This window comes from Coturnix japonica, chromosome 7, assembly GCF_001577835.2.
Source record: "Coturnix japonica isolate 7356 chromosome 7, Coturnix japonica 2.1, whole genome shotgun sequence".
Lineage (NCBI taxonomy): Eukaryota > Metazoa > Chordata > Aves > Galliformes > Phasianidae > Coturnix > Coturnix japonica.
Genome location: NC_029522.1, coordinates 2,299,470 through 2,324,527, shown reverse-complemented (window position 1 = coordinate 2,324,527; position 25,058 = coordinate 2,299,470). Strand labels below are relative to the sequence as shown.

The 25,058-nt window shown below is 38.3% G+C and overlaps 1 protein-coding gene across 14 annotated transcripts in view; it reads right to left on the bottom strand.

The window, feature by feature from the left end:
* PCNT (pericentrin) overlaps window positions 1-25,058 on the bottom strand; it is an 83,577-nt gene that overhangs the window by 33,302 nt on the left and 25,217 nt on the right. For 10 of the 14 annotated variants that reach the window (XM_015867729.2, XM_015867730.2, XM_015867737.2 and 7 more), the window contains 16 exons: window positions 24,867-24,957; window positions 23,136-23,352; window positions 21,667-21,905; window positions 18,875-19,350; window positions 16,970-17,546; window positions 15,980-16,213; window positions 13,783-13,947; window positions 11,206-11,352; window positions 9,587-9,738; window positions 8,407-8,621; window positions 7,738-7,949; window positions 6,552-6,714; window positions 4,556-4,699; window positions 1,421-1,650; window positions 933-1,052; window positions 485-505 (listed from right to left, as the gene is read on the bottom strand). In XM_015867729.2, the coding sequence (XP_015723215.1) occupies window positions 485-505; window positions 933-1,052; window positions 1,421-1,650; window positions 4,556-4,699; window positions 6,552-6,714; window positions 7,738-7,949; window positions 8,407-8,621; window positions 9,587-9,738; window positions 11,206-11,352; window positions 13,783-13,947; window positions 15,980-16,213; window positions 16,970-17,546; window positions 18,875-19,350; window positions 21,667-21,905; window positions 23,136-23,352; window positions 24,867-24,957 (3,403 nt within the window). The remainder of the gene's footprint in view (window positions 1-484; window positions 506-932; window positions 1,053-1,420; window positions 1,651-4,555; window positions 4,700-6,551; window positions 6,715-7,737; window positions 7,950-8,406; window positions 8,622-9,586; window positions 9,739-11,205; window positions 11,353-13,782; window positions 13,948-15,979; window positions 16,214-16,969; window positions 17,547-18,874; window positions 19,351-21,666; window positions 21,906-23,135; window positions 23,353-24,866; window positions 24,958-25,058) is intronic. The other 4 variants (XM_015867732.2, XM_032445873.1, XM_015867731.2 and 1 more) reach the window with 3 other exon arrangements.

The following is a 25,058-nucleotide window of genomic DNA, read 5'->3' as shown; positions in this document are numbered from 1 at the left end:
ACTATCAGAGGGTGTAAAAAAAAAAAAAAAACAAACAAAAAAACCAACAAAAAACAACAGCACACTCTCTCCTTTTAAATACAGAGAGGCCCTAAACTTCCCCAGACAGAATAAGCCCAGCTCCCTCAGCCTGTCTTCATAAGTCACTGCTGACCATTGTTGCTCTCCTCTGGATGCGCTCTAATAGATCCACTTCTTTCTTGTGTGGGGGTCCTAGCGCTAGATGCAGTGCCCCATCAAAAATAAATAAATGAATAATAAAAAGGAAGTATTTATAAACAAGAAATTAAATTGAAAGCAGTTTCCCACTCTTGAAAAGATCATGTCATTCTAAGACATATATCACTATTTCTGAGTCAAACTGAAGCAGACTTGACATAGGAAGAAGAGAAAAAAGCAGAAGTGTATCTAGTTAAGGAGAAGGGTTTGAAAGGAAGAAGAAAGGAAGGAAAGGTTAAAGAAATGTTCATGCTGCTTTTCATACCTGTAGAATCAAGTCATAGTTCTGTATAATGTTCATTTATGGAAAAAAAACAAACAAACAAACAAAAAAACAGAAGTTAATTTTTGAAACAAAGTATCAAGTAAATAAATATATATACAAAAGGACTGATTTATAAACTTAAACGGGACAAGTCAGAGAGACAAAGAATATCTTGTATGACAAGTAGTGTAGTTGGACAAATGCAACAAGTTTGGAACCCAGAAGCCTTTCCTCAGTTGTCCTTTGTAGAGTTAGTATCTGTGTTCTCCACATTTAATTTAAATCAGACGCATAAACTGTGAAGCTTCATTGTAGTTTGTGTTCAAATAAAACACTTCTGAGTAATGCAAGTACTCTCGCACTGAAGTCTTAAGAGCCAGTCACCAAAGAATTACTGACATCTAGCTGTAGTTTAATGGCCAAAGGAGATGTACATGATTTTACTCACCCCATACTTCTTGGGCTCTCCTGAATTCTGTGACTTAGTCGAAAGTTTTAACTGTTCTTCCAGCTTCTTAATTTCTTGCTGAAAATCATCACGTTCGTGTTCTCTTTCTATAGCTTGTTCCTACCAACCCAGAGATAATTAAAACCTTTTCAGAAACTTTTAAATTCATTAAGTTATTGAGTAGAAGAAATTGTTGTTTGCTTGTTTCATTGCTTGGGTTTTGTTTTGGCTTTTTATGCTGTGAAGAAGCCATGCTCACTTACAAGTGCCTAAAAAGCTTTTTGTAGTCCTGAAAGCTTAGCTAAAATTACAGGGAAAGACAAAGGAAAAAAAAAGAATCTAACTCCAACATACAAGTTGCCATCAGCAATTACAATGGTCTTATCTTTTAAAGAAAAGAAAATGCATTGTATTGTAGGGACTGCTGCAAACTAGGAGTAGTATTTATCACCTAAAAACCATGAGAATATAGCATCTAGCTTGCTTACATCCATAAATTGTCGTTGGTTTTTAAGCTGTTTTTCAAGGACTTCAATTTGTTGCTTTAATTCAGCAGCCTCCATCAATTGTTTAGTCAGGTCTTGATTACTATGCAGCTGTTCTTCCAGTTCCATCTCCAGAACTTTCATTTGAGAGCATAAGTTGGAATGGTCCTTTTCTGCCTGACACTCAAGTTCCAATTTCTCCTTTGCAAGAAGTTCCACTTCTTTGAGTAGACCTAAACAAGAACATAAACATAACATTATCAGCATAGGGTACAAAAATCAACCTGAGTTGATAAGACTCAGAATCAAGAGGTTTGTAGTAGATTCTCAGTCATCCTTGGTCTCTTACTGTAGCAACTCTGCTTCCTCTGCATTAAAAGGATACCAAAGTATGCAAGGTAAAAAAACAAAAAAGTTAATTAAACAAGAGAAACGGAACTGTATCTGCTTCTTTAACCACTTGCCAGATTTGCTAAGTGCCCTTGGTAGTTTTCAAATTCAACTGAAATAAAGAACTTCTCAGTGACAAAGTTCCTTACCAGCTATTTCTTGTACAAGTGCACTGTCAATGGGTACAACACACCAGTCGGAAGATAAAAAGAGCATTTTTTTTGCAGTCATGTGAGACAATACGTTAAGTACTCCTTATCCTGTATGTTAATCCATGTCTGTAATTGGATTGCAGCTACCACAAAAATCCTTTCATATTTTAATCGTGCAAGTTTGTTGCAACATTCTTGGTTAGTCACACATTTTATATAAGAATTAGTATGCTTTTGAGTTTCTCCCAGACTGAGATGGAATATCTAGTGCCTTAGCCCACTTTTTAGTTTCTGCCAATGTACTCAAAGCAGGATTCAATCCAATTGGATTCAAAGAGCTGGCACAGATTCAGTCTTTGCAATCTGTCATACAGTTCCATGACAGCCAGAAGTACTTGTGCTCAAAAGTACTTGAAAATAATCTTTTGTGTTTCCTTTGGGACAAAATCTTTCATATGTCATATGAAAGCTCAGACAGACAACTTTTAATATTGACACAAGTACAACATGAGTATTTTGCACTAAGTTTGAAATGTCAAGGGCTAAGTCAAATAGCAGAACAGGGAAGGATGGTAGCCCACAAGAACAGTACAGTGGTGGAATCCAGTCAGAAAAAGAGGTGAAGAGCAGCAAGATGAACAAGGGAAGATGAGGCAGGGGAGAGATGAGAGGCAGATAAGAACTGCAGAGAAGTGATACAGTAAGACAGGTAGAATTCTATAACAGACTACCAGTGGTCATGGACCCAAATCCAAAAGTAGAGAAATTTACAATCTTTTACTACCAACAGTAGAAAAAATCACTAGAAATTTGTTTCCTGCTGCCTTTACTCCTGACCAAAGGAGGAATGATGCAGAACTCTCTGTTAGATATCTGGCTTAGACAGCACAGATCTATGCAACACATCTGAAGGCTCATCTTGGCATTAAGCAGTCACAGAAAGGCAGTGATCTCAAATGATAAAATCTCTACTGGAAAATGATTCACAGAAACTCATTTATAGAAGTATTAAAATGATATGCAACCTCAAGCAGTCAAAACTACATAACGCTATCTAGGTGACTAAGAAACAGCATAATCTAGTCTTGTGTTCCTGCACAATGCAATTCACACAACGTATTTGAATTTTCCTCTAGGAATAAAAAAATTACTGTATATATATTACACTAAGATTCCTCATATTGTTGTTAAATCACTGCTGTCACTGTAAAAATGTGTATTCCTAATTTGTAAAACAGAACACCATCAACTACTGAGTTATAACTGTTATTAGAATGACTGTTATTAGAGTCCATCCAGTATGTTGAAGATTTCACCTTTATTCAACTCCAGTTCCCTATGTAAATTCTCTGTAGCTAGCTGGAGTCCTATCACATACCCCTTGGGGTTGAGGCAGTGATGGAGCAAGGACAGGAGGAGTTAGGTTACGTAGACTACATTGATTTGGCATTCTGGTGGTTCTCACTGGCTCTTTGGTGAGTCACCCCTCTACAGAAATGTGGAAGATACCTTTGTTGGAGACACTGTGGCGAGGCAAGCTTCTCATTCAGTTTTTCAAAGCATGCTCTTTCTTACAGAAACTTACCTACATAAGCTTGATCACTCCAATTTTTCCAGTATCCAGTACTGACAATGTGTATCATGTTTAGACATGATAAAGCCAAAGAACAGAGCAAAAGTTACTTACTTTCATACTGTTAGTATCATCAGTATAGCTTTCTGTTTTAATAACTCAAATAATCTTCCTAGAATGTTATTTCTTCTGCCATCACCAGGCTAACATCACCCTGAAAGGAGCGAAGCCAAAAGCCTTGAATCTGCAAGTCATCTCTCTTCTGACTTGATATTGTAAATTCATTGCAGAATGGTTGTAGCTAGAAAGGATGTGTGAAGAACATCTAGCCCAACACCCTGCCTTGAGCAGGGCCACCTGGAGCCAATTGCTTAGGACCAAGTCCAGAAAGCTTTTTTTCCCCTCCCTCAGATGCTTTCCATTTCTAACTACGTAATGCTACAATGTGATAGAAAAGCACAGTGATAATACTAAGGCAGTGAAGTCTTTGGCTGCAGCAAATGAGGACAAGCCCAAATGTGCAGCCGTGGACACAGAAATGAAGGAAGAAAGCTGGTTACCATCAGAAGGCCTCAGGTATACAGGGATCTCCAGAAAGATACCCTTGCCTCCACTGCCAACACTTAAATGAGGTCTGGGAATGGGTGGATCCTGGCTCCAGCCCTTCCAGTCATTCAGCTGTGCTGCACTGCATACACTTGAGAGCCCCTTGGTTGGCCTTGCTTTCCCACCAGGTGCTCAATCACTGGTTCAGGCCATGACTTAACATTTATGCTACAAAATAGAAGACTACGGCAGTACTCCTCGTTAACAGTACTGTCTTCTCAGAAGGAAAAAAATAAAAAGCTGCTCTGTGGTTTGTTTTTTCTTTTTTCACAGGAAGACCCTGCCGAATTCCATACTAGATGGAGCTGGTCACTAAGCCACCAAACCAAAGAGTGCTGCCTTATAGAAACACAGTCTCCAGACACGATGCACTGCAATTCTCTTTTTTTCACTACTGTTGTCGTACCCACTCCTCACCAAGAATTGCCTGCTCCTGGGTTAGTTCCTGAAAGCGCTCACGCATACTCTCCAGCTCCACAACAAGGCGACGCTCAGATTCTTCTTTTAGATTCAAGGCTTCCTCCAGTGCAGCTTTTTCTGCAACATAGCCTTCAATAATGCCTAAAATGCCAAGTAAGAATGAATACAGAGCAGCAGACAAACTCATCTATTGCAAAAATATAACCTAAAAACACAAGCAGTTTAATGCAAACAATAAAATCATAGAAAAAGGAGGAATTTCAAGGTTACTTAAACTTATACTGTAGCTACTTTTTTGAAGCATTCTGAGGAACAAAGTTATGTTTTCCAAAATGTTTTAGGAGGCTACCATGTCAAAAGATTGCCTCAAAAGAAGTGGAACGTATACGGGGCTTGTTAAACCTTGATGGTTTGTAATAACCTCAGAACATGGGACAGCCTAACACATCCTCTGCTGGGCTCAGAGGATAAAAGAAACAGATTTTTTCCATAAAGTAAGAGCAAGTACTATATTCAGATTGTTCCTGACCAATCCAGCGGCCTTCTGTGATGGTGTGATGAGCTGAGCGATGCAGTCAATACACTGGAAAGAACAGAAGCCATCCAGAGGGACCTGGACAGGTTTGAGAAGTGGGCCCACATGAACCTAATGAGGTTCAACAAGGCCAAGTGCAAGGTGTTGCACTTGGGCCAGGGCAATCCCAGGTGTTTATACAGACTGGGCAAAGAACCCCTTGAGAGCAGCCCTGCAGAGGACTTGGGCATTCTGGTAGGGAGAAGCTGGACATGAGCCAGCAGTGTGCGCTTGCAGCCCAGAAGGCCAACTGTGTGCTGGGCTGCATTAAAAAAGGGTTGGCCAGCAGGGAGAGGGAGGTGATTGTCCAAGCCTGGGACCCCCAGCACAGGGAGGATGTGGAGCTCTTGGAGTGGGTCCAGAGGAGGCCACTAAGATGATCAGAGGGCTGGAACACCTCTCCTATGAGGAGAGGTTGAGGTAACTGGGCTTGTTTAACTTGGAAAAGAGAAGGCTCCCAGAGACCTCATTGTGGCCTTCCAATATTTGAAAGGAGCATATAAACAGGAAGGGGAATGGCTGTTTATGAGGGTAGATAGTGATAGGACAAGGGGGAATCGTTTTAAACTAAAATGGGGGCGGTTTAGTTTAGGTATTAAAAGGAAGTTTTTCACACAGAGGGTGGTGACACACTGGAACAGGTTGCCCAAATTGATGCCCCATCCCTGGAGGCATTCAAGGCCAGGCTGGATGTGGCTCTGGGCACCCTGGTCTGGTGGTTGGTGACTCTACACATAGCAGAGAGTTGAAACTAGATGTCCATTATGGTCCTTTTCAACCCAGGCCATTCTATGATTCTATGAAGAGAAAGCGGATACCAAGATTAGGGAAAGAAGCTCAACCTGAAGGACTTAAATCCCAGAACATGGAAGCCAAAGGTTCCCTTGCAAACACGTAAAGAATACAGGCCAAATCAGTATACCTCCAATGATGATATGCTGTCTATGATAACACTGAGATCAACAACCTCAGCCTTCCTGCTTCTTTTAGAATCTCTTTATGCCTGTACTACTCTCAAGTATTGCTTTAATTCATGATGAACCCTTCCAGGATCAGACATGTGGGCTGGTTTATAATGGGATTATTTTCTTTTCAATAATCCAAGCTCCAACGTTTAGACATGCAGACATGCAAACTTCTGTTTTTAAAATCATTGTGCTTTTTACACACAGACAGTGGTGTAATTATAGTACTATCACACCTGTCCCAGGGAAATGTAATTCTGATTCAGAGGATTAAGGATTAAGTACTAGATTTGCAAGAAATGACCCATGCTTCAAGTAACTGAATTATTTGAAATGTAAAAAAAAAAAAAGTATTACAGACAGGCAAATCAAGAACAACAAAAAGCACCAAAAGATACCACAGATACTTGAAAGAATCAGTTATAAGCTGAATTTTTTTTCATTTTTTTCTTACCCTCTGCTTTATGAAGCTCTAGTGCTAGCTGATTCTTGGCCTCGCTTTCCTCAGTGAGGCACTCCATTAGTTCTTGATGCTGACTAACCACTTGGGCAGTCTCCTGATTTCGACGGGTGAATTCTTCTTCAAATTGTGCATGGATTTCATGTGTTTTTTCCAGCTAAAAATAAACAGTTTTCCTTAGGATTAGATTGTGGATGGAGATACATTGTATAAATAACTACAGGTACTTAAATCCAGATCCTTCTCTTAGTGCATATGTGTTATCAAAAATTATGGTCCAGGTTTTGAAGTTTCTTGGTAGTATCAGCCTTTCTTTGCCCAAGACATTTTAGACATGAAGACACTGAGGCCCTGGAGCATAGTCAGAGAAGGGTGATGAGACAAACACAAATCATACGAGGAGTGCCTTAGGGAACTGGGATTGTTCAATCTGGAGGAGTCTCAGGAGAGACCTTATTGCCCTTTGCAACTGAAAGGAGTTTGTGGTGAGGTGACTAAAGCTGCAGCACAGAAGGTTCAGGTTGGGTATCAGGAAGAACAACAACTCTGAAAAAGTGGTCAGGCAAAAGAGCAGGCTGCTCAGTGAGGTGGTTGAGTCACCATCTCTGGAGGTGTTCAAGAAATGTGTAGACGTGGTGCTATGTGGACAACACTGGTGGTAGGTGGACGGTTGGACTAGATCTTACAGGTCTTTTCCAACCTTAATGATTCTATGATACTTTGCTCTACGTATTCCTAACAGATTTTCACATGGGACAGAATTTTCTTTAATTTGTTTATTAATGTTGAAGAACTGATGTCATTTTTCTTATTTATGAGAGTTTTTATCATACTTAATTTTGTTCTCCAGAAGTTAGCAAGCACACCTAAAATTCTAGTTTAAATTTTCTTAAGGTAACTGACTTACTTCCTTCACACAGGATTTGTTGTGAAAGGGAAAAAAAAACAACAAACAACTGTTAAGCCTCAGTTATAAGAATTATTCAAATAAAAGACAAATTATCTACTGCAAGAAGCAGGAGATGCACATGCCTTGCATTACTTATTATTTGACTGAAGATACAGCATATTTTTCCTCATGGTAGCCAGTCCTACAGGGTGCTAACATATACAAGCCTCAAGTCAGAGTTCACATTTATAGGGTAATTATGCTTCTATACAGATGGAGATGTTATCTTACTTGTTTAGTTGATTCTGTAACCAGTTCCAGAAGTCTTTCCACCGTAGTGCGCAAACGATGACAAATTTTCAGTATCATTTCTTCATTTTCATACGCCATCTCAGGCTTTGCAAAAACACTTTCACATAAGTATTGGCTCAACTCATACTGCTCTTCAGACACTGGAGACAGCTGGCTGTGTTCTGTGAGAGTTTCATCAAGCAGTTCATCTACTGAAAACAAGCAAACTACTTAAATGCACAGAAAAATGACACAGAATTGGTCACTCAGATAACAACTGACATCAGACAGCAACACTGCTTAGTCCTGAAGATATATTACAAGGTGAAAAACTTGTTAATGCTGTGTTATTTGATGTTTACATATCAATACAGTCTTTTGCAATGCAAAACTTTTGGAAATATGCTTGTACATGAGGAACTGAAGTTCTGTATCCATCAAGCTCAACTTTCCTGGTCTACTTCCCACCCAGCCTTATCAAGCCACAGGTTAGTATTTTTACTACTAGAAGTTAAGATACACTGGTATACTACCTTAAGTGTGGAAAAACTTGGAAACATAAAAACACTGCAACAGGAGATTCAGAGCTTCCCCCATGTAATATCAAATGAAAAACCATTATTCAAGGATACCAAATGACTGTTTGCAGTTATGTAAACTTGCACTCACCTTTTTCTATGTGATTCTTTTCTTTAGCTTTGAATGTCTGCATGAATCCTAATTCTTCCATTATAATGTGACTTTCCATAGAATCTGAAGAAGCCATACTGCTATCAACGGAAAGACCAATCTTGCTACAGATGAGATCCTCAACAGCAATTGTGGCCTTCACCAGCTCCATAAGCCATTTCAAAAGACACTGGTATGAGTCCTGCATTTTCTTCCTAGAACAGAACCACAGGAAACATTGCAAAGCTTGAGTGAGCTTAGAGCCTTCAAACGTACTGAAAACCTGACAGTCTAAAACAGAAATCTTGCCATTGTTTAACAACTGTCAGTAAAGAAGATTCAGATATTTCACAAAAAACAAACAAAAACCCAACAAAAACTCAAAAACAAAGAAAATAACAAAAAAAACAATACACAGATGCAGGCTCAGCAAAATTAATTCTGTTTTCTCTGTATTTATGGAAGCACCAGCAGGGGAGAACACATTTGTTATTATAGTACCTGTAACATCAAAATAAATAGCGGTGTCCAGGCAGAGTAGACAAAAAGTTAAACATATGGAGATGTCTTAATGTGAAGAAAACATTGATACTACTTCTGAGTCATGTGATACTGAACAATTTCAGCTACAGCTGCTCATGGAAGTTTGAACAAATAGCAGAAATATCCAAGTCAGGCATAGAACATCCAAGAACAAGTAGTCTGTCATACTTTAGTATCCTACAGGAAGCCAAACAATGGGATGGAAGATTCACTATGCCCTGGCACAGCAGAACTAAACAGTAAGCCAGTTCTTTGTTTGTTTGTTTAAAACAAACATGGAAAAGGAGTTCTTCTGGAAAATTATTCAACGTGTCAGCCTTTCTCTGATCCACATATTCAAACAACAAACTGATCTAGATTGCACTGAAAAGTTCCTAGGATAAAGAAAGATTCCCTAGCTTTTGCCAGGATTGGTGAAACCAAAACCCTAAATTCTCCATTAGACTAGAAAGGTATGTGGGGTGAGGGAGGCAGAAAAACAAGAAACCACAACACGCTCTCCATGTCAGATAGATTAGCAAAGCCAATACTAGCATCTTACTCTGTTATTTTGAGCTGGCTTAATTTCTTTATTATACAATAATGAGAATAAATAAATGACAACCACTAAGCAGTACATAACACAAGATGGACAAACCTTTCAGCTTTGGACTGCTCAATATCAGATCTCAACATGGCTACCAAATTCCCTCCTTCTTGGTTCTCTCTGTCTCGTCGCTCTATGAGTGTCTCCAGTTCACAGTTGGTCTCCTGTATTTCACAATTTAAAGATTCTACTTTCTTCTCCAGCTGTGGAAAATAGACAAAGATGATCACTTTGCACTATGAAATTCACTCTTACCCACTGTTAGTTTCTGTATATTCACATACTCATCACCTCTGCGATGCAAACTTGCTTCCAAAAGCACTAGAAATAAAGGACAGCAGAAAGACTAAAACTGGATTTTTTCTTTCCATTCTCCATACAGACATACATCAGCTGTCTCATTTGCACTCAGACTCAGCATACAGAAGCGATGCAAAAGCTTAAAAAACAGTTTGTCATACTACAGTTTACTTTTGTTGTTCACACCTTAAAAATGCAAAGCCGTGACCAAGGCACAGATTATGGCACTAGCACACAGACTTGAATAGCAGCCTGACAGACTAGTATTATTCTCAGGCACTTTTCTTCTTTCCTTTACAAGCTGTGTATGAAAAAGACTTTCCTAGAAAACGCCTTTTCTCCTTACACTTCTCTTCATGCTGCACCTTTATTTCATTAAAAGAGTAATTAATTATCAACACAAATACACCCATCTATCCTTGACTCCCAAATTATGCTGCCAAAACCAGTACCATTATGTTACAAACTTTGTCTCAAAAGCAAGCCAACAAATTAGTCAAGATGTTTTTTGTTTTTCTTTAAACCTCTCATGAAATCCTGCACTAACAGCAGGAAAACAGGAACACATGCCTTTCAGGTGAAAATCATAATGTTACTCCTACCACTTCCCAGTTTTCCTACTAGCCATAAAAGCTTAATAAAACATTCCAATATACCAAATTTACATGTTGATCAGAGCCTTCTGAAATGCAAGTGGAAACAAAAAATATTAATATCTTCTACTTTTAGAACCCAAAGCTATTATTTTTGATTATTCAAATCTTACAAGTTCCCTAATTAAGACAAACAATTTTCCATGCTCGTCCTCCATATCTTAAGATCTCTGGGTAATCTAAATTACAGCCAAGAGACTTGCTTTACAGGAGGCATACAATTTTGTTTTGTTTAGCAAACAAATCATAGAATCATAGTATCACCAAGGTTGGAAAAGACCTAAAAGATTATCCAGTCCAACCGTTTCCCTATTACCAATAGCTCCCAATATTGTCTTTGCCACTTCTGGAGCCATGTTTCCCATTAACCGATCCTACATACACCCAAATTATAGGTCTGTTGGTCTGTCAAAAGATAGGAAAAACAATGCCATAAGTACAGATAGCATCAGTACATGGAAAACACTCAACCTTCTCTTAAAATAGGGCAGTTTTCAAGCAACTTTCCAGATTTAATTTCCTTGTAGCAGTTGTGGCACTCAAGCCAGGAAACCATCATACGAAGAGTCCATTATACACTGCACCTTGAAAACTAGCAAGCAACAGAATTACACAAACAGTCCTTGTATATATACCTTGAGACAGATGAAAGCACTGCATTAAAATACATTTGCAAAAGGACAGCTGAAATCTACGTTCAAAATATTTTCCACACACCTGGATAATTCTTGCTGCATTTTTCTGTAGCTGTGCTGATAAGGTCTCCTTCTCCTTTAGGCAAGCAGCTTCTGCCTTCTCCCTTTCCTGAATTAACATCTGCTCCTGGTTACGTATTAATGCTGTTTTTTCAGCTTCAAATTCATCCTGCAAAAGTAACATATAATCTGAATTACAGAAAGAGAGGGAAGAGAAAAAAACAAAAATATCTCCCTGTAAGTTACATATAGTTTGAATTACACAATGAAAGAAGAGATAAACAGCACCTCCCTTCACAAACATACTTACCCGTTTCTTTTTTCTTTTAACTATGCTCAGTTTTTCTCAGTTTAACTTACACAGTTTACACCCCTGATCAACAAAGCCATGCCAAAACTATGTTTTAAAAATAGTCAAATAGTTAAATGAGTTTCCTTAATGTGCTTGCTAAGATCCTTGTAATTTCAAACTATACAGACCATTAAAAGAAACAGAAAACAGATGGACAGAGGCAACTGCAAGTAAGCAATATGGATAACACAGACTTCCACACAGGAAGTGATTTATAAGAACAAACTGAAAATGGCTAAATCACCTAATAGATATTAAATTGGACCTCATTTACCTCAGAGAAACATGTCTGCTCTATACGTGTCCCACTGCTGCACCAGCAAATAAGGGAGGCGAAATAAGGCCCTAGGATTCCATCATCAAGAGGCTAAAAGGAACCCTGGGACACTCATCACTGGGAATGAGAAGTAGTGCCTACTGTATTAAAAAAACCCAACAACATAGCATTATAGAATCACAGAATGGCTTATGCTGGAAGGGACCTCAGGGATTATCAAGTTCCAAATCCCCTGCCACAGACAGGGCTGCCAGCTGCTAGATCAAGTAGTAAATCAGATTGCCCAGGCTCCCATCCAACCCTAAATGTCTGAAGGGATGGAGGCATCCACAACCTCTGTGGGTGAACTGTTAGTCATGATTCTGTGGTCTGTTATCAGTATTCCACATCACAGCATCATGCAGCTCCAGTCTCAGAAGAAGTGAACGAACGACGATTCTCAGAAGACTTTGCTATATTTCTTTTCTGTCTCCCAGGGAGAGGGAAAGATAAAACTGACTGGAAGTCACAAGACTATCTCTTTGCTCCCTGGCAGATCAGAGTAAGAACTTTGGTTTTCAGAAATTCTCTCATTTATTTGATTTATTAGCTTCAATCCCAATTAACTTGTATTTTTGCTACTATAATTAGTAAATTAAGTTTGTTTTCCTCCTCAGATTGTTGCCACTGATTTTTGTTTTTCCTTTTCCCTTTTGTTCCCTTTTCAGGCCAGTAGGCTTGTCAGCCTGTTGTCCCCCTGTCATGGACATAGATTTAGAAATAAAACTGTGACATTGTCCAGCACCTCACCACTCTCTCAGTAATGAACTTCTAATATAAATCCCCCCTCCTTTAGTTTAAAGCCATTCTCCTGATTGTGTCACTGTCTACCCATGTGTAAAGTTCACTTCCCTCATGCTTCTAAACTCCCTTGAAATACCGGAAGGCCACAATCAGGTCTGCCCACAGTCTTCTCTTCTGCAGGCTGAACAAGCCCAGTTCCCTCACCCTTTCTTCATAGAAGAAGTGCTCCACCCTTCTGATCATCTTCGTGGCCCTCTTCTGAACCTCTTCAAAAAGCTCCACGTCTTTCCTCTGAGGGCTCCAGACTTAGATGCAGCACCCCTGGGGACTCACAAGGGGGATAATCACCTCCCTTGCCCTGCTGGCCACCCCTCTTTTGATGGAACTCAGGATATCATTGGCCTTCCAGGCTGCAAGCACACACTGCTTGCTCATATTCACTTTTTCAAATGACAAATTAAACTGATCTAGATCCAGAATCCCTAAATCCTTCCAAGCAGGACTACTCTCAAGGAGTCCTCCCAGTTTTTATACAAATCTGGGATTACCTCAACCCAAGTGCAAAGTTTGCTTTGCTGAACCTCATTATATGTACATGTCCACTTGTGAGTTTATCAAGGTCTTCCTGGATGGCATCCCTCTCTTTCGCTGTATCAACTGCACTGCTTAGCTTGCTGTCATCAGCAAACTTGTTGAGGGTACACTCAATCACATGCAAGTTGATCTATGAAGACCAATACATTCCAGGGTGAAAGATGCTTCCCATGTTGTTTGGTTAAGTGAAGAAAACAGATTTTTCATCAAGGGATAAAATAAGACTTCAGAGCATGAAGCATGCCCATCATGCCCATCCATGATTCCAGACTCAAACAGCAGAGTGCCTAGTTATTAGCAAGAAAGAAATGAACAGGCTCAAAGCAGTGTGAGGATTCCTTTAACCAGAACAGCTGTTTGTCAAAGTCACTGAAGCAGTCTGCCCATTCTTCTCAAATGCAGTGTATCCACTAAAGGCATGTCAGATTATACAAAGGAACTCCGAATAACTATAAGTACCAGATTTCCATCAGATCTTTAATCAGTTTCTGCTTAGCAGAAAAAAATCAAAGAAACTCGCACAATTCTTCATTTTCAGAAAAATAAGCCACTAGTACATACTTTTAAGTTCATTTTAATTAAACTCTACCTACCTTCAGTTGTGCAATTTGCTGTTCAAGGAGTATTTCTGACTGACACTTAAGCAGCTCAATCTCTTCCTGGAACTGAATCTGCTGCTTCATTTTTACTGCCTCAAACTGGGACAGAAGAGCTGTCCTCACAGTTTCAACTTCAGAGGCTGATGCAGAAGCATACATCTGCAGAAAGGAAGTAATATAAAATGTTTTAACCACAGTGTTATAATTAGGTAGAAGAAAAAAAACGGAACTAAAAACAATAGGAGAATTTTCACCATAAGTTGTCAGAGGGACATACAGAACTGCTACCCATATTCACACTGACTATGAAAAAGCAAATTTATAAAAATATGTAAGAAGCAATGAGAAGAAATTAGATACCAAACAGTTCCTATATTCACAAGACTGCCAAGTAAGACTAACATTACTCCCTACTTGTTTGATTTCCAACAGATATATGACTAAGGGGAAAGGAAAATAAATAAATAAATAAAAATCAAAGGGATCTTATTTTGGCCTTCCAGTACTTGAATGAAAACTACAAAGCTGGAGAAGGACTCTGTCAGGGAGCGTAGGAATAGAACAAGGGGTGACGTCTAAAACTAAAAGCAAATAGATCTAAATTAGATGTTAGGAAGAAATCCTTTACTCAGAGGATGGTGGCATCCTGGCACAAGCTACCCAGAGCAGCTGTGGGTATCCCATCCCTGGCAGAGTTCAAAAAAAGCTAAATGGGTCTCTGGGCATCTACCTCCCTGTGGTGGGAGATGTCCCTGTCCACAGCAGGGGTTGGGACTGGATGGGTTTTTAAGGTCCCTCCAACACAAGCTATTGTGTAATTCTAAGAAGAAAAAACAAGGAATGAAAATGAGGAGGAAAAAAAAAAAAAAGAAGAAAAAAAAAAAAGGAGGGAAAGAAACACAAAAAGAGCATCTCTTATTAAGACAGGATTTCTCCATATTTGTAATAGGATTAATCATTAGCTGGCTGTCTAATGGTATTATCTCATGAGTAACTGCACTTCAAACAAGGAAATCCACCAAAAATATCAGAGAAGGCCCCTTGCACATCTCTCCTACTACAGTCTCTAAGAGTTACTCTAAGAATAGAGAGAAATCCTGCTTCTAGGATTGAGAGCCTAAAACATTAATAATGAAAAGTATTTCCCACTTAATAACAAAACTTATTTCCCAGGCAGACTTTTCTTCCAAAAGAGAATGTGTAATTCACTGTGGCCAACTGGGAACTGATACCAGCTCTAAGGCCTGGCAGTCCCTAGGAACACAATGAAAACTGGTCTCCTCAAAGCAACACTTTTCTGTACAAAGTAATACAAAAGTGCTGCAGGCATTAGGGAGATATTTAGCATACTATATCATTCACAAATTAGTACCTGAAAAAGCATTACAACATGTATTGTTTGGTTGCAATTGGATAACATTAGTTTATGACTACTTCTAATATAACATTGGATAACATTGTTTGTGACTACTACTAATATACAAAGCATAATAGAAAAGTGAATATCTTGATCATTCGCAGCTCCTTGCATCAACACTCAAAAATGTCTTCCTCCATTCAATACTTAAAAATAAATTTGTTTATCATTTAATTTATCCTTCATTATGAGCTTATATGCCTTATAGCCTTCATTAAACTTACATGTAAGCATTTCCAGGAAGAAAAAGAAATAGTAGACCCCTAAGGGCAACACAGAAGGTTTTAAAATCTTATTGAGAAAACACATTTGAAAAAGTATTACCGACTATAATTTCACTAAGAAATGTACAATAGTAAAGTTATTCACCATTAAAAGCTTAAAGTGAGCATCTACTTTCCACAAATAGTTAGCAACCTGAATTATTACCTATTAAAATGAGAGCTTTACAGTGTTGAATTTAAAAAGGAACAAGAACTCAAAAGAAAGCATGTGTTCCCCAAAGGGTAGAGATGGAAAACTATCAACAAGGATTTAAATTAATTAAAAAAAAAAAAAAAAAAAGGCTAATGCACATATGGGAAATCTTAGTTCCTCTCAGATAAAGAGAGGCTGGAAAATGTCAACTTTGTCTCTTCTTATCAATTGGTACTATTGCAAGAAATCCAGAAAAGCATCTAGATATATAGCCTCACTTCAAAAGATAATAAGATTGAATTTAATCCATGTGAAAATATGGCTTATTTTGGGTTAAGGTTTCACCAATATTCTCACCTCCTGTTCATGCTCATGCTGTACTTTTAGTTTCTCCAGTTCCTTTTCTAGCTCCCTGGAGTATTCCTCCTTATGCTTCTTAATTTCTGCCTCATGAAGATCCTTAAGTTCTTGCAGTGCTTTTCTATGTTTTTCCTCCATCTGCACTACTTCTTCGCGTAATATATCCATGGCTAGACGTTTCTCTTCTTCCAGCAAACTTCTCTGATTTTGTAGAGCTGCTTTCAAATCATCCTGTTTGAGCATTAATTTAAAACAAACAAACAAAAAAAAGGGTAAAAATAAAATACAAATATTTCTGTAACCCACTTGTAAGTCTTGTATCCTGTGCATCAAAGTTGAAGCATGAGCAATGTTGTCTCATAATAATTACACACACTCTGTATCGTTTCCATCTAGTAATAAATTCTTCACTTTTTCCCTTGTCTGCAATAGAACTCCCCACTGTCACAATATTAAACTTATCCTTTGTAGAAGTCTTTACACTAAAGAACAGTTCAAATGCAGACTTAAGATTAGTTAGCAGACAGCACAGGAAAAAAAAATACCTTATTCACCACAAGACCTTCCTCTGTGTCTCTGTGGACACAGAAACCCCATCAAATCACTAGGCTTGCTGAGTAGGCATGGTGAGGAAAAACAAACAAAACAAAAAAACACACATCACAAGAAAACACAGTCCTCTGGAAGGTCCTCTATTATAACAATGAGATAAGTCTTCCTAACTCTTTGACTTGCAACATTTTTGTTACATTTTTTCACTTGTTCAATCTCTTAGAGAGATTCATTTTCATCTTCAGTTTCCTATTTCAACTCACAGTATAGCCACGCAAGACTCAGAGCTGGCTCAAAGACACTGTAGAACAATTGCATGTATTACCCAAAGAACAAGAGTGATCCCACAGACTTAAACAGCTTCTCACATTTATGCAGGCTTAAAAACATAACATGAAATTTCATTTTCTACAGTAAGTTTTCTTTTTGACTCACCTTATGAGCTTCTTCCGCTTCCACAGCCATAATTTTAAGTTTTTCCATATGCACAGTAGCTAGCTCAATTTTCAAATTATTCTGCGCTAGCTGAAGTTCCTCAGCATGCTTTAATGTCAACATCTCTATCTCCTGAGCCAGGCATGCTTGATTCATTTTATCCTTTTCATGGAGCTGCTCTGTGTGATGCAGCTGTAGCTTCTCAAGAACCTGCCTATGTTCATCTCTTATATTCTGAATTTCAGATAGGTAGGATGACTCCAAGGAATCCAGGTTTGATAAGTGCTTGGCCTCCAGCACATCAATTTGTGCTTGATGTTTTGTCTGAAGTTCAGCAACAAAAGCTTCAAGCTGTATTTGCTGTTTACTTTCTAGTGTAGATTTAAGTGTCTTAATTTCAGCTTTGTGCTTTCTATGAAGCTCATTTGTCAGAGATAAAATTTGTTGCTTATGCTTCTCCTGTAGGTGCTGACTTTGAAGTTCTAGCTCATCAACATGTTTCTTCTTCAGCTCTTGGAGAAAAATCTCTTGCTCAGCTGTGAACTTCTGAGTCAAAGATTTGTGTTCCTCCATGAACCTAAATGATTTCCCATAAAGTTAAGAGAAGACTGTCAGGCACTTTTTGTTGAAATAATTAAATAGCAAAGAACAGGAACAAGGTTTTACTTATATTCCATGGCTTCTCTTTATGCTTCTAATACAGAACTAATTCAAAGCAAACCACAAAGATGATTTCAGAGCCACATCGTGGTCATTTGGCTGCATCTGGTTATTACCAGCTAAACTGGAACTCCTGTTACATTTCTACCAATACAGAGTAACATGCAAACTGTGCTCTCTGTCTCATTTAAAACCCACTGATGGTGTAGCACAGAAAAGTAACACTGACAAAGTGCCCACAAAAACAAAACAAGTATCAAAACCAGTTTGAGCAAATACTGTTGTATGAGAGCATCTAGAACACAGTATGTACAATGCCTACATTTCAAATGTGTTGTCTGCAAATTAACAGTCATAAGCAATGTCTCTAAATGCATCTGGTTTAGACCAAGACTTAAATCCACCATGGAAGCATATGAGGGATACTGGAGAGCTGACAGTAGCTTTCTGAGGTCTACTTAAAAGTTCAGAGAAGACATAGTATCTGAAGTGCTGCAGTTTGCCGTAATCAATAACTACAGCATTTTTTTAAACAGACACCAGTAATTAAAAAGTGATTGGTTCTTTAAAGGCTAAGTTCCTGATTTCAGCATCTTCTTACTGCAATTATTTCTCCAATCTTGTTCTATAAACACGTGTCTGAGGAGGACAGAATCACAGGGATGAACTTAAAGTAACGTATGCAAATACAAACATATTTGTTTGAAGATTTCCTTGAATGCAATAAAACAAGGTATGGGGAGTAGAATTAGGCATGAGAAGCAGACCTGAGCATTCAAAACACTCATTTCTAACCAGAATTTACTTCACTAAAGAACACTATATATGACCCATCAGCTTCATCATTCAGTGGATTACAAGTTTTATGTGACAGAAAATATATGCTCAAATTCATTTTGAATCCTCTGAACAACCTTAAAACACCTTGCAAGATTTTTTCCATTTGTATATCATGGACATTTCCTCTCCTCCAAGACTAGAATAGAAGCTGTGCTGTATTGTTAACTGTTATAGGGAGAACTAGGCTACACATCATTTATTTGCTGGACTAGATGTAATAATGGACATCCTTATTATACCTTCACAGAGAAAGAGCTACATAAATAAGTAAACTGGTGCCATCAAACAACAAACACACATCATGTCACTCACTAATTGCAAAATAAGAAAAAAAGTAGCAAAGACAACTGACCCAATGACTATGCATTCCCAGCAATTGAAAACATTCGAATACACAAGGCTTACTTGTTCTGTGTTTCCATGAGTTTCAGCGCACACTCTTCCTGCAGACAAAGCTTGGCCTTCTCCATTTCTTTTTCCATAAGCACTTTGGCTGCCTGCAGCTCACTGTCATATTGTTCCTGAGACTTCTGTGTAGCCTCTGCAGCTGCAAGGCTGTCCTCTAGCTGTTGCAAGTTGTTTTGCTGCTCTTTCACCAGTTTCTCTAATTCTACAATTCTGGCAGCTTGGTGATCTTGGAGCTGATTCATTTGAGTTTCACGAAGTTCAAACTCCTTCTGTAAATTCTGCTTCTCAAATTCCAACCTATTTTGCAGTTCTGTACGCAACAATGATAATTTCTCTTCTGCTTGGATTCTCTGCTCCTCAGTTTCACATTTCCATTTCTTCTCCTTTTCTCTGTACACAGTCTCTATTTTCTGAACTGCTTCCCTGGCTTCCTTTAATTCATTCTTGTGATCCTCAGTGATTTTTAATTTTACCTGTGAACACAATTATTAAAAATGCATAAAACAGTAACCAAATTGAAGTGCCTGAAGTCAACCTTCTCAAGCATTTAAGGTCTTAAGAGAGATTTTAAGGTCTTAAGAGAGATTTAATTCTTGCATCCAAGTCATCCTTCTGAACAAAAGTAAAGCCGAAGTATAAATTTATGTACCTTGAATTCAGCTCACTTTTAAGAATTAATTGGAGTAGAGAAGAGGAAAAAAAAATTAAATCAAAATTAATTAGTACTCTGTGTTATTTTTTCTTGTAGTCACTTTTCTTCATTTCAAGAATTCAACTTAAAGTTACTGATATTGAGCATCACTAAAATTTTCTTTTAAACCTCTCTCCTCCTTTAACATCCTGGTGATATTTTACACTCACCACTGAAGTCTTTTTGCATGTAGCAAAAAGCAACATAAAAAGCATGTAATATAAGAACAGAAACCAAGCACCAAATGACTGCTAAATGACAGAAGGCAGTAAAGACCCTGAAAAACATAAGGGCAAGCATGTAGACAGTAAAGCAAGGGAAACACCATGCTTATTTCTTAGAAGTAAATAGAAAGCTAATACAAGATCAAATAAAAGTGACACATTAAGCAACATTTTTTCCAAGCTTTCCCTTAGAAGTTTTCTTCTGAAGAAGTATTCAAGCGTCTCTTTATGCTACAAGCCAAATGAAGAGGGAGAAAAGAGAAGCAAAAAACAAACAAGCAGATTAATCCAAAATCCACAAAAACATCTTTTGAAGCAATAGAAACTGAGAGGAAATAATTAACTTTGCTTCTGAGAGGCAAAGACCAGAAGCCAAATTAAATGTGCATCAGTTATTTTGATAAGGTGATCAAACCCACCCTCAGAAAGTTTGCAGGTGATATCAAGACAGTTGACCTGCTTGAGAGTAGGAAGGCTTTGCAGAGAGATTGGGATAGGCTAAATAAGCAGGCTGAGTTCAGCTGCAAGACATTCAACCAAGGTAAATGCTGGGTACCACCTGAGTCACAACCACCCAATACTGCAGTACAGACTTGGAGACAAGTGGCTGGATAGTTGTCCAGAAGACAAGAACCTGGAGGTACTGGTCAACAGCTATCTGAACATGAGCCAGAAGAGCAACAGTGTGGCCAAGGAGGCCAAAGGCTTGTATAAGGAACAGTGTAATAAGTTAGATCAGGAAACTGATTGTCGCTTTGCATGCAGCACTGATGACAACACACCTCAAACGCTGCATGCAGTTTTGGGCCCTTCTCTACAGGAAGGATATTGTATTGATCAAGCACGTACAGAGAAGAGCAATCAAGTTGGCGAGGGGAGCAGAAACCAAGACTTATGAGGAGCAACTGAGGGAACTGAGGTTGTTTAGTCTGGAGGAGTTTGAGGGGAGACCTCATCACTCTCTAGAACTACCTAAAAGAAAGCTGCATTAAGAAACGTGTCAGTCTCGTTTTTCAGGTGAAAGGTGATAAGAAATGAGGAAATAGTCTCAAATTACTCCAGGGGTGGCTTGGATTGGACATCAGGAAGAGATTCTTCACAGAGAGAGTGGTTAAGCATCGGATGAACTGCTCAAGGAAATGGTGGAGCCCCCTCCCTGGAGGCAGTTATGAGATGTGTGGAAGTGGCACTAAGGGACATGATTTATTTACAGGACTCTGTAGGTCAGGACACAACTTAGCTTGATCTAGAAGGTCTTTTGCAACCCAGGTGATTTTATGATTCTCAGTCTCTTAAACTTCAACAGTCAAAGAGCCAGAGCAAAATCAAAATAGAAATCTGTTGTCCTATTCTTTATTCTTCCCCATAAAATCTGGTCTGAAAAATTATCCGTTTCAGAATACAGTCCTTATTAGAACCAGAAACTGCCTTGTGGGGACCCAATCAGAAGAAAGGTTTTTTTCCATCTGCTACATCACTTTCTGTTAAAGCCTTCTAATGAAGACTGCATGACACACCAAAGTGCATAACTGCATCACTTTACTTACAGCTATAAGGTGCTTCTCCACAGATTCTAGCAGGGAGATAGATATTCAGAACGATGAACTTTTGTACATGTCTGTATCAGAATTGGTGCACGTATGTTTGACTCACTTTAATGAAAAGATGGATAGGATCAATCCTTGAAGCACTCTTCCCCATCCACACTACCTGAACTTCCAAGTGTTTAATGCTAACATGCTACAGACTTGCATTCCAATATTCAAGTGTATCCATGATATTCCATTTAAACTTGAAGCTAATATCACCTTAATATCTCCCCTGGCCTTCCTAGCAGATTTGTGCTTACTTAGCTCTATGCAAACATGGATTACCTGTTCCATTTGCTCTTTCAGATGCTTTTCATTCTGCACAAAAAAGTCTTTTTGCTTAGTTATCTCTTCCTTTAGACACTTTATTTCTTCTGAAAGCTCTGCAATCTGCTGTTCCTCAGAGTGGAGGAGAGAGAGCTTAACTTTGTGTTCTTCCTCCAGCACGGATACTCGCTTGGCCACCTCCATTTCAACTTGACGTGCTGCATCTTGAGCACTCTGTAGGCGCAATTTAGTGATTTCTGTGGGAAAAACGACAGCAACGCAAAATCAAACAAAAGAATAGTAAAAATACTTGCCAGAATCAATAGTAAAAATACTTGCCAGAATCTATTTTCTTTTAACGGGTCTTATTAATGTACAGCAATGAAACTGAATGTTGTTAGCTGTGCAGTTTATCAGTAATCTTACTAATAACAGCTGAATTAGTATAACTTACCACAGTGACTCTCAGTGATTGACAGTGATCACTGTCACAATTTATCAGTATTGACATAAACAGAAGGAGAAAACTCCAGACATTCTAATTTAGATGTAGTTTATACTATCCAGCTGATAAAAAATAAATTAAATTGATCACAAAAAGTACAACTGCATATGAAAGGAGCTGCACTGATATTTTTAACCAACGTACAGGGGAATATAGTTATATTTGTGTGTTACATAGCTAATTGTGAAGTATGGATGATGAGTTTAAATACTTGTGTATTATTCTATGCTCCCAGAAAGATGACACTTATACAAGAACTGCCATTGTCCCCTACCTGCACCTCAATGATGTATGCATTTTATATTGAACCAATACAAGTCAGCATATTTATACATATTACGAGGTGGCATTTCTCAAGGAAAACAGTAACAGCTAAGAAATTACATAAAACTGACCAACAGAAAATCTCATTAAATTTCACCGTAAAAGGAATTTTATCCTGAGTTCTAAAGCAATAGCAACCTATTCTTCATAAATACTTCCTCTTTGTCCAAAAAACTCATACCAATATGTACACACACAAAAAAAAAAAAACCCACACTGGAAAACGTAGGAAAGAGATACTGAAGTCAAATGCACAGAATGCTATCAAGTCCACGAAACAAACTTTTATACTCTGTGGAAACAACTGAGAAATGGCCTACTTCATCCAAATATGACAGTCATTAAACATGCCTGATAATATCTTTCAAAGAAATTTTTAGTGTTAATTTAGGAACTGACACTGGCATCCCATGCATCAAGAATGAAAATGTGATTAACTCCCATTGCAGTAGGTTTTATTGCAGAATAACCATGGTCAGGTCACCATGTCAAAAAGCAAAGTGTTCAATACCAGTGATTAACGTGTTTTAAGTGTTTTCTGCTAAGTAAAGCAATAAAAAATAAACAATTTCATCAGATACTTTAAATACTTTTTAGAAAGGTGCAACCCACACAATCAGCTTGCCCTTTTACTTCCCAATCTATAAGTTTATCTTGCCTTTGATATGTTCTTCTGAAAGTTTGGCACGGAGCTGTTCAAGTTCTAAACAATGCTTTCTTTTCATTTCCTCTATTTCTGCTGTATACTTGTCTGAGAGGTCCATCTTCATTTTCAGTAGGTCTCCTTTATATTGAAGTGCAAGAGAAGACTTCAAGGAATCAAGTTCATGTCTGTGATCTTCTTTAAGCTGTCCTTGCAAACAGGCAATTTCTTCCTGCATAAGAAATGAATTAAAAATACCTTCACCTTTGAGGAAATCATGAGATTCTTCCAGGGATAACACAAAATTAATTCCACTAAGAAGCGTGTGCTTGACATTTACATATCTGGCTTATAAAAGCCCTAAATCTTCTCTGTTCCTGCCATTCCATCTGTTAAGTACAGAGGCAGAGCCTCTCAACATATACACACTCTGGAATCATGCTACAAGACAGAGCAGAAGTTCAGGAGCAGTTTGAAAGTATAATAGACAGGAAAGTCTCATCCAGGGGGAGAAACTATCAACTCTCAACACTATAGAGAATCCTCCTCTACATGAAAGGGGATGGAAAGGACTTTAAAGATCATCTAGTTTCAATCTCCCTGCCATTAGCAAATCAGGTTGCCCAAGGACATCATCTAGCCTGGCCTTGAACATGTCAAGGGATGAACACCCGCAGCTTCTCTGGGCAGCCTCACCACTCACTAAGTCAAAAATTTCCCTCCATCATCTAATCTAAATTTCCCCATTGAGTTTAATACATTTCTCCTTATCCTATCACTGACAGACTCCATAAAATGTCAGTCTGCCTCCTGTTAATAAGTTCCCTTTTTTCCCTGGAAAGCCACAGAGAGGTCTCCCCAGCTGTAGATAAATTAGAGGTCATGATCTATGAATGCAGTTTCATACTTAGTAGGAAACAATTTGCAGCAATAAAAAAGGGCATGATACACACTTTTCACATTTATTTTATGGGGTATTTTTTCGTTGTTGTTGTTTATTGATGAAACTGAGTTCACGCTGTCTTGTGTATGTCTTGTCTGCTTGTCATTGTGTCACTAAAGAAAAATTATTATTTTTATAGCTAATTAAAAAAAAATTAGAACCTAAATCAAAAATAGGAAAATTTCTCTCGACTATGAATCAACTTCAGATAAATTTATCTAAGGTCAGTATCTTAAAATCACAAAAAGGTACATGAAAACAGATGCAAAGAGGAGAGACCAAGTTATCGTAGCCACTTAGACAGCAATAAGAGGCACAATTATTACAGAATATATAGAGAAAAGAAATGTTGTGAAATCTCCACTTCCGTGGAAGAAATTAGCAAGAGCTCTCTCCTTTCTGACACAGGACACAATATTCTATGAATTATTTGAAAGTGATAATCTACAAATACCTGACTATTTTTGACAGGCCTTAATAAAGGTCACAAATACAACTAACCATTTGCTAAGACCTGAGAATCAGGCATCAAATTTCATATAAGCTGTGTGGAAGGGGGAAGTTCTTCACTAGGAGAGTGGTTAGGCCCTGGAACGGGCTGCCCAGGGAGGTTGTGGATGCCCCATCTTTGGAGGTGTTCAAGACCAGGTTGGACAGGCAACCTGATCTAGTAAAGGTGTATGTTTGGTGGCCCTGCTAGGCATGGGGGTTGGAACTACATGATCCTTGAGGTCCCTTCCAACCCGGATCATTTTGTGATTCTGTGGTTCTGTGTGTGTACCTCAATATCTCAAAAATCCTACCTTACGTTGCTCCAGCTGTTGATTCAGTTGATCAAGGAAAAAATCTTTTCTCTCTTTCCCAACAGCCTCTCCAAAAACCATGACAGAAGAACTGAGGAAGAGAAAAAGTGTTTGAATATTCATGATTGTACCATGCATCACAGAATAGGTTAAAAGAACTGCTGACTTACAATATTATATAAAAAGTAGGCA